At 40.3% G+C, this 10,158-nt stretch overlaps 1 protein-coding gene across 3 annotated transcripts; it reads right to left on the bottom strand.

Moving 5' to 3' along the window:
* Positions 1–1,938: 1,938 nt before the first annotated feature.
* LOC125891301 (deoxyribonuclease-1-like) lies at positions 1,939–9,554 on the bottom strand. 3 transcript variants are annotated; one of them, XM_049580449.1, is made up of 10 exons: positions 9,066–9,554; positions 8,850–8,947; positions 8,489–8,577; positions 8,319–8,405; positions 8,116–8,228; positions 7,103–7,215; positions 5,205–5,362; positions 4,969–5,065; positions 4,397–4,505; positions 1,939–2,263 (listed from the first exon to the last, which is right to left on the bottom strand). In XM_049580449.1, the coding sequence occupies exons 2-10, from the start codon at positions 8,928–8,930 to the stop codon at positions 2,136–2,138; spliced, it is 975 nt and encodes a 324-aa protein (XP_049436406.1). In that variant the 5' UTR covers positions 8,931–8,947; positions 9,066–9,554; the 3' UTR covers positions 1,939–2,135. The 3 variants fall into 3 exon arrangements, with proteins under 3 accessions (XP_049436406.1, XP_049436407.1, XP_049436405.1); XM_049580450.1 differs by having other exon boundaries at positions 9,027–9,554; XM_049580448.1 differs by having other exon boundaries at positions 8,850–9,554.
* Between the last annotated feature and the right edge of the window lie 604 nt (positions 9,555–10,158).

Below are 10,158 nucleotides of genomic sequence, written 5' to 3' on the forward strand. Positions count from 1 at the left end.
TCTGGCGGTCACGTGACTGGAGCGAGTCCCTTTCACTTGCTGTGGAGAATAACTGGAAACCCATTGACGACGTCACGCTTCACAAGACGGCAGACGGTTATTATCCTCCTTCAACAAAAAAGTATGTACCCTTGTGTGTTTTTTAAATCACCTGAATGTCATCCACCTATCCCTGCTTTACAATGAATCAAATGTTATAATTTCTAACAAATATAAATGAGTTAATAGTTAACGGCTATGGAAGGCTGAAAAGACGAAGCTTACGTAAGTCACCTGAACGCAGCACACGTCACTGCGTCTCACCAACCGTGTTTTCCTTCTACGTGTTGAACAGCTGTTTACTACGATAACACCAAACCAAAAAATACATTCCTTTGCTTTTTGCGATTTTTTTCTTTGCTTTAATTAAAGTTTAAAGATGTCAAGATATTAATAACACACTCCTTTGTCCCGCCGTTTGACCATTACACCACACAAACAATGCCCCACCGTGTTCCTCTCACTGGGGCCAGACTACACTGTAAACAAGCCACAGTGCTGTGTCATGTCAGTGCTGTTTACCTCATTAAATATCAATTAAAGGGTAACATGTGCGTATAAAAATATTATTTTTGCAACAGAAATTCTGAATCACACAAATGAGGATGGAATTAACAAATAAAACAGACTGAAGAAAAGGTGGCATTGTATACTCCTACCAGGCCCACAGGAACAGAGCTTTAAAGCCAACATAACACAGGCTGGGTCTAAACCTCCATGCTGACATGCTATTCAGTAGGCTAAAACAGTATGTGCGATTGTTTTAGTATGTCCACAATCTTAGTTTGTGAATTGCAGACTATTTCCAATAAAATATTACAGTTTGCAAACAAGTCAAGAACGTTTCAATTTAAGTGTAAGTATGAAAGCAGTGTAAGATTTCACTTATAGGCATAGTATAGTTTAATGATTATTTTCAAATTACCAGTGGAGCTGAGGTTGGCACAGTTTACCATGGTTAACTATTTCAAACCGGCAAGGAGGGAGGAAGAGACGAAAACAGAAATACTACTGTTTATGTGCACAAAAGTATGTTTAACCACTGTACACATTTTGGGTATGCACTGCGTATTATGCGATTTTGGACACAGCGATAATGGCCAAACATGGAATTACAACTTCAGGGTTAGTCACTCGATGCCCTTCCTCCCAAAAATACTTTTTCCCATTGACTTACATTGTAAAGGGATGTCTGCAAATCAGTGGATACATTTTTTTTTTTAAGTGTAACAGTCCCCCCAAAATAACTCTTTCACTATCAGGATTTGATCCATTCAGTCCAATAACATTTGTTAAGTCCTGAAGAGCCAAATGATTAATTTATTTTATCCTTATACAAGTTAACGGAGGGCTAAATTAGAGGTTAGCCGCTTGGCTGACAGAAGTTAGCTGCTTGACTGGCCAAGGCCTCTCATGTGCTTGCTCTATGGGAGTCACAATGTGAAAGATCTGGGGAATTTTATAACTAGGAAGTCGAACTTTTTTGGCTTCATGTGCCACTCTGCAACTTTTTTTTAGGACAGACAAGTGTGAAAGGGGGAAAGAGAGAGGGAGTGACATGCAGCAAAGGGCCACAGACTGGAGTTGAGCCCGGGCCGCTGGGGCAACAGCCTTGTACATGGGGCGCCTGCTCTACCACTAAGCCACCAACACCCCACCACTCTGCAACTTTGACAGGAATGAACAGGGCCCTGCCTCCAATGCTGTGTCCACTTCTCTTCTATGGTGTCTACAAAACATTGGTTCTTTATTAAACATGTTGATATGATATATATATGAAACGTACAAAAGTGAACAAACAATAAGACTGTTTTTTAGCAAGACATATGACATTGGCAGCATTTCCAGCCGTGATTGTGCACTAAAAGCGGGTGATTGAAGCCAAAACAGGAACTCTTCCAAACCATAACCAAGTGTTTATTCGTGCCTAAACATAACCACACATTATGGACACACACAAAAAAATTCAATGTCAACATATCCACTACATAATAATGTGCAAATGTTATATATATGTGGTTTGCAGAAATGTACGATGCCAACATTATCCTGGCGATTTTGTCGCAGCAGAGCCAGTCATGTTTGAGATCTTGTGGTCATTCCTTTAGTTTGAGTGTGGCAAGCTTTTGTTTTAATATGGAGATCTGAAGCTGAAGTTTTTCTCTCTCCAGCAGGAGATTTTCTTTCTGCAGCTTCAACACGTCCGCCTGCAGACTCTCTGTGCCTAGAAAAACACACACAAAAAATGCATGTAACAGGCCACTCAAATATGTGTATTATTAATTCAACTCCCAAGAGGGAAAATGCGATGGTATGTCAAATGATAGGGCATTAGTGCCTCGCTGTTTGGGTTGGAATATTAAATATGGTATTTTAAAAATGCACTCAAGTAGGCAACAGTAGGAATACTTCAACTTGTGTCAGTAGACAGAGCTTCTATCTTACAAGCTGATGTGTTGTTATTGTCAACAAATCATATGACAAGACCATACTAAGTGTCTGCGTTACTTCCTCTTTCAAAACTTAACGACTCCCCTAGCCTGTGTTCTCAGCCCCGAGCCAATTCATTCCTACTGAGGACATAAATCCTTAAAACAGGACGTGAATATGCACTTCACGTTTTTTTTTTAAAACTACATACTCTCCTAAAATAGCTAGACACTGTAGTTATACTTAAAGGGAGAAAACAGTGTGTTTGTTGCTAACAGTTTTCATTGGATTTGGTGCTCTAGTGAGTGAGGCTGTGTGTGTGGGCTTGACTGTAACTATTGTGAGTTTTTAATAGTGTTTACACAACACTGAAAGGCAGAGAAGAGTAACTACAGAAGCAGTTTAGTTGAGAAAAAGGGGTTTGTGGTTTGAATAGCCCAGCAAACTTTCTCACAGATACACAAGTTGCAAAATTGTATGCCTATTATAATAATCATTAATAAAGATGTTACATAAAACCTAATTACATAAGGCATGTGCTGACATTGACAATACATTTAAATGCTGTGTAATTAAAATGCTGTTTGTTTAACCAGAAAATATGAATTACACTTGTGTGGGGTTGAAGAGACAGCAGTTACTGCTAATGTAGCTAAACCAGCTGCCTTTTAGCCTAGCAGGATTAGCCTATTTGTGTTAGCCAACTTTTCAGAATTCATTATGATAAGATTTAGCTAATATCATATTCATGTGGTGAACCAACCTCTAAGAAGTAAGACGATCAGAATGACTTTTTCCAATTATAGGAAACTGGAGGGTTCAATAGCTTTGGCTCTCACCACAGCTAACTAGTTTTTTTGTTTGTTTTTTTACCTCAGTTTTACAGTCCTTTCAAATGTTACATGCTGTTTTTAAACACTTTTTTGTGGCATAATGATTTTTATACGGTTTAATAGATACAAAAAAGATTCTGGTCTTGCTATTTTCCAACCTCAACAGTATTTTCGCATAGTTCAACGGTGTTCATTATGTCTTTAGTTTCTGATAATAACTTTAGTTGTTCTTTTATCTCAGACATGTGTTAGAATGTTACATACCTCGACATGTTTTCCTTCCTCAGAAGTGTCACTTGGTGGTGGATGTGATAAAGACGTGTTACAACAACCACCCAGTGACTCTTCTGAGGAAGGAAAACATGTCGAGGTATGTAACATCCTAACACATGTCTGAGATAAAAGAACAACTAAAGTCAGTATTTTCCCATGTTTTTATGTCTAAGTGATAAATTGGAGCAACATTTTTTGAAACTGGTTCAGTATTGTGTGAACCTGCGAAACAGGCTGCAATTTAATCCATACAGGCAACAGAGCACTGTCAATTTACGTCCACTAAGAGTGCTTGTTTTTGCCACTTACAGGCTCAGATTGTTATTTAAGTATCCAACAACATTATGGAAAGGACCCCAGTCATAAAGTGATCATAGCAACAAGTATCTGTGTGTCCAAGGCCCGGTAGGATCAATTCAGTGCTGTTTTTGGTCTTTTAATGAGACTTTGAGAAATTACAAAATATATAGAGTCATGAGACCTGACCTTTAAGCCCCATCATGCAAATTTTGTTGTCAGCACAAAGGTAGCATTCATCTGTCACGAAATTAGGAAGTTCCAAATTCAAAGCATGTGCTTTTTAAAAATAGGGTCCCTCAGTAAATCTCTGAGCTGTAAATTTGTTTTACAAGAAATTCCAAGAATTTCCTTTCATCTTTTGCACCCGTGTTCCAGAGAGGCCCCACTGCACTGTAAAATGTTAAAAAAAAAAAAAAAGTACATGTATGTCAGCTATTGTCCCAGATACTTCACTCCACGTCTGTCAGTGGCAGGATAGAGAAAATAACAGTTTAGCTCTTGACCTGTGACAGCTCTGTTACCTGATGCCTGCCGGGTTATGTCACATTTTCGGCAGGTCTTTGTCTCCCAGAAAGGAACAGCTTTGCATAACTCCACCTCGACAGGGTAGTGGTCGCTCACCCTCAGGGCCTGTGGGAGGGTACGTATACTGAGTGAAGAATGTTGCCACAGAACAGTGAAAAAAAGCCATAGACCTTTTCAAACTTGACACCGTAAACATTGTGAATGGGTCCCTTGGACTTCAGTGCAGTAGCTGACAGGAAGTCTCACATGCCATTATGTGAGGCTTTTTAGTGTGTCTCAAACCTTATTATGAAAAACACTGTAAATTCATTGCATATTATTCCCAAAGAAATACTGCTCCAGCAACCCCCTTGACCCCGAACAGGACCAGCTGTTATAGAAAATGAATGAATGAATGAATGAATAAAACTACTCTTTGTTGAATGACAGTACACATATTGGGACGTATTGCATAGCATGCGATTTCAGATGCAACAGTAGTTAACAGGGACCAAAGTTGTTGCCATGGCAACAGAACAGGAGTAAAAAGGTGTAAAGCAGAACGTGCTGGTTATGAGGGACAACTCACCATTTCTTCGGTCATAGCAAACTCTTTGTGGAAATTGAATGGCTTGGCTGAGTTTGGCACGAAGGCTGCCAGCATGTCATCTCCATACACAACAATCCTGTGTTATATTAATTCATTCCATTAATTCATATGTAATGACAATATGTACAGTTTTAACCTGTTAGACATGATGCTGCCACAAAATAAATCCATCTCCTCTGGAACTGCATGAATAGACTTTATTAGTGAACACTCGCCGGTCGTAGGTGTGCTCGTTTGATGTGTTTGCAGTGGTGTCCACGTCGTCACCAATCAGCCAGTGGAAGTTCTTGTCACTGCGAATACGAATCCCCTTCATCTCCTTATTGGTGAGATACACGCCATCTGCATTGAAATCCCCCAGAATCATTATGTTCTGGAGGACATCAGAAACAGCTATATCAGTGCGAGTAAAAGTTGTGCTATCCAATCAGAAGTGGCCATGTTACAACATCAGTAAAAGGTCATTTATGGACTGTTTTAAACTTGGCAACATAAACATTGTAATAAACGGGTCCCTAAACAGTCCTTTGTGTTTCCTTTTTGAATGTTTTGCATTGCGTGCAAATGACATCAGCTAACAGCAAGTAAACATGGACCCAAGCAGTTGCCTAGCAATGCAGTTTCAGTGAGCCGTCTATAGTTCATATAATTGGTGTGATTTCTCAGGTTTGAGAGTATGCAACCCAATCGCCAGATTAGATGTTGGCATTGTACTTTTCTGCAAACCATGGATATATAACATTTGTGCATTATTAGTTATGTTAGAACTTTATGTTTCACCAAAACTGTGGTTATTTTTATTATTTATTTTTTATGTTTCTTTACTCCTTATCTCATTGACGTTATCAATCTGCTGTTATTTTCTCTATCTTCTTTGTCTTGAAAGGCGCCTTATAATAAAATGTAATAATATTATGTTTAGGCAAAAAGAAACACTTGGCTATGGTTTGGAAAAGATCATGTTTTAGCTTAAAAAAAACAGCTTTTAGTGACACAGTCTCCACTGAAAATGCATCAGATGTCTCAGTAAAACAGCTAGTTGTGGTAGTGCCATCACAGCTGGAAATGCTGCAAACGTCTCATCAAAAAACACCAAAAAACTACAGTTTTTGTTGTTTATTGGTCTCAAACAGTGGTCTGCAGCTTGGCAACTGTCTTGTGATGTGGCACAAAAATCTGGAAATGCTGCCAGAGCACAGTCTCACTCCGAATTTTGTCGAAATCTGGCGCTTGGGCAGTGACTTGTGGCATCAGAAACCAACGAAGAAATGCGTCCTTTAACATTGGCATGATACACGGAAAGTTGCTGTTATAGTTTAACAGCAACAGCGCCTGGTGGCGTCAGGGGGAAACGTGGTGGGACAAGGGCGAAAGTTAAGGCCGCAAAAGTCCGAGTGGGGCGGGCAGCTGGGGTGGTTGATGGTTCCAACAAATACTGTCACTCGACAGAGTGGTGTTCGCTTCCCCTAAGATCCTAAAGCCAAACCCTGTTCTTTTTCCCTAAAACTAACCATGTGTGTTTGTTGTTGAAGAAAAAAAAAAGTACCAACATAGTGCGTTTATTTTGAAAGAGACTGTATGTAAATGTTAAATTTCCTGTTAAAAATCTTGAAAAAAGAGAACTTGACATGGTGTCCCAGAACGTCAACAACCAACGCTCCCAGGGTAACTTGCACGTCGTATGTGGACATGGAAGGTCCATGACCAAACGTCAATATGTGATGAAGTTGGAATGAGAATGTGTTGGCTGCCAATGTCTCGCTAAAGAGCACCCAAAAATCAACCACATTTGTTTGTTGGTCTAGATCAGTGGTCTGCAGCTTGGCCTCTCACCTAGGTGTCGCACCATCCAACATCTCTGCCTTCAGGTGACAAAGTCAGCTCATGTTCATGGAATCAGAACTATGTCACTTTAGATACACTAATATGCAAATGTGACATATTTGTGGTTTGCAGTAACGTATAATCCCAATATTTCCTTCTGGCGTCTTTGGCTAGAATATGACATGCTAATAGGGGCGGCTTTAACTCTTGTGCACCAGGAACTCATTAAAGCACTTCATTCAGGTGACACCGTGGTGCTGAAACACTGGAACAGGATGAGGCAACTCACATCAGTTTTCCACTTGTCTTTGACCACCAGGACGACGTCATACAGCTCATCCAGCTCTTTCTCTGAGTCCCAGGGTTTGGTGTGGACTGGGATCAGCACTATATCTTTCAGCACTGCAACCAAAAACAGCTTTTTGAGCCTCAAATGTTTGTCTCTCCCGTTACATGCCCCATCACGATATTTCATGCACGTGTGGATGTACACACCAGACGCTGACAGACTCGACTCGATAAACCTGCCCTGAGCTCCTTTGAGTGACATGTCAAACTAAATGAGACTCATTCACCTTCAGAAAAACAAACAAGTCCATTTATAGACATGACTCAGACACACCTAGGATGAGGTATTGTTTAAAGAATTAAAATACTAGTACCAATATAGTACTTCATTTAATTACTTTTCTTTCAATACATATTATGTGGGTATCAAATTCATCGTGTAAGCACAGCACAGGGTGTATAGGTTGTAGCTGCTGTGATAATAGGCCAATCAGATATCACAGAGAAAATGCTGATATATACAGATATCTGTAGCTCCCTGTTGTTCCTTAAGCTCCAGATAAAGGTCCAGTGCGTAGGATTTAGGGGGACATATTGGCAGAAATGGAATATAATATCATAAGTGTGTTTACGTTGGTGTATACTCACCTGAAAATAAAGGTGGTTGTCTTTTCATTACCTAAGATTCAGCCATTTATATCTACATAGGGAGCAGGTTCTGGTTTGCACTGCCATGTTTCTACAGTAGCCCAGAACGGACAAACCAAACACTAGCTCTAGACAAGGAAAAACGCTGATTTCTAACATGAAACTGTTTTATTCAGTGTTTTTACCATATTTAATTACTGGCCCTGTTTGTGTTGGAGAGGAGGAGGTGTCTGTGGATAGATCAGCTCCCAATGAAAAACTCCTGAACAACAAACACTGAAGGAATCCTAACTGGGAGCTTGTGCTTGGCACACAGGAAAGTATTGCATACCGCTAAGTCCTACACACTGCTCCTTTAAGACTGACCTGTGTTGTGTGGTTTGAAGTGGAGAATATATGGCTCTCTTGCAAAAGCATCCACATCGTTCACCTGGTTGTCTTCATATTGATAGCAGTCGATCAGGTCAACGACGTCGTCCCTTCCAGTGGCACAAAAATGTCTTTCAGTGCAGCTGCTTCATGGTTACATTAGAAAAGTATTACAGCGTGGTGATGTGATTTGATCTCACCTGTACAGAAACAAAAACTGTTCCTTGTATCTGTTTCTCCCCAGGCGGGCACTGAGCTGCAGAGTGTAGTGATGGGTTGTGTTGACTCTGATAGGACAGCAAAGGTAAGCGTACATGTAGAAAAAAGCAACATCAACAGTCTTCAGAAATATCAGAAAAGGTAAACGCACCTGTTCAGTTCTGTCAAAAACAGTCTAACAGAAGCTCCGCTCACATCCACCACCTCCAGAATCAGTATGATGTCATATCGAGACACAATCTATAAGCGTCAAACAGACAAAAGAGGACACATTTTAGCCTGTTGGTTAATGTCCTTCAGGCTTTTTTGTGACAGCTGCATCAAGGAAGGCTACAATTACAAAGGTATGTTAAAGCAGTAATTTTCACACCTCCATTATTCCTTGTTCTTTCTTGGCTATTTCCCAAAAATCACATGAGCAACACGAACCAAGCATTCCCAAAACTGAACCCTCACCACCTTAATTACTGATCTGTCACTGATAAAGTTTTTGCCAATGAGATGCGTCTTACCTTAACCAGAGTTGACAGGACGTCTGGATCTGCGACTTTAGTCAACCCAAACCTCTGCACGTTGAACGCAGCAATCTTCATGTCTGATAAAAGAAGAGCTGACAGAGACATTTAAATTAGTGTAAAATACTTTTATAAAAGTATTCAGCATTGTTTTAAACACACAAACACACTCACACAGTCTGACGCAGCTATTTTTCTCCCAGCTTTACTTACAAAGATTGGACAGTGTCAGAGGCACACAGTGTTGACACCCGGTTGTACAAGAGATTTCTTTTCTCTGCAGTTGTTTTTTTAAAGGAGGACGATGATTGGATGATCACTTTCAAAAGGGAGAGAGGAAGAATGTAAGAGAGAAAGAATTTTTGACACAAGAGGACAGCCCAGTTTTTTTGTTTGTAACTGACTGTCACCAACATCATTTATGACATTTAACTTTATGTCTGTAGCAAAAAATTCAACATTTTGTCACTCTTAGTTGCTATGAAAAAGGACAGGTTAAAAACTGGAACACAGTGGGGCGTTGGTAGAGCAGTGGATAGTGCCGGCGCCCATGTACAATGGCAATACCTTGCCGCAGTGGTCGCAGGTTCGACTCTGGCTTGCAACCATTTGTTGCATGTCACCCCCCACTCTGTCTCTCTGCCCCATTTCACTCTATCCTGTACATTAAAGGCAAAAAGCCCCAAAAAAACAATCTTAAAAAAAAAACTGGAACACACTCACAAATGGTAAAAGCATTTTTTTTTAATTATCTCAGGAAGCTCACTGATAGATTTAAATCCTAAATCTATCAGTGAGCTTCCTGAGATTTAAACCCAGCGTGAGCATGAATGGTTGTCTGTCTCTATGTGTCAGCCCTGTGATAGTCTGGCAACCTGTCCAGGGTGTACCCTGCCTCCCGCCCAATGTCAGCTAGGATAGGCTCCAGCCCCCCTGCGACCCCATCAAGGATAAGGAATGGAACAGATGGTCAGAATAGTCACTGTTATGACTCTTATTCAAATTGGGCTCACTTCTATAGTGAATTCAAATTCAAATGTATTTATAAAGCCCAATATTAGAAATCACAATTTGCCTCAGAGGGCTTTAAGACTAGGTAAGGTAAGGTAAGGTACAAGACAGTACAATACATAACACAGAATCCAGAATCACACACTGTCAGGGGTAAAGATTAAGATAAGCGATCGCAGACAAAACAAAGGATGATCTGTAACGCTTAGTGCTGCATCTAGGGAGGCAAACACTCCGCCCTGATGAAAGCATCTGAAACATGGAGGGGATGTTGAGAGTCTGAGACAGTAGACCG

The sequence above is a fragment of the Epinephelus fuscoguttatus genome, linkage group LG7 (assembly GCF_011397635.1).
Source record: "Epinephelus fuscoguttatus linkage group LG7, E.fuscoguttatus.final_Chr_v1".
NCBI classification, from domain to species: domain Eukaryota; kingdom Metazoa; phylum Chordata; class Actinopteri; order Perciformes; family Serranidae; genus Epinephelus; species Epinephelus fuscoguttatus.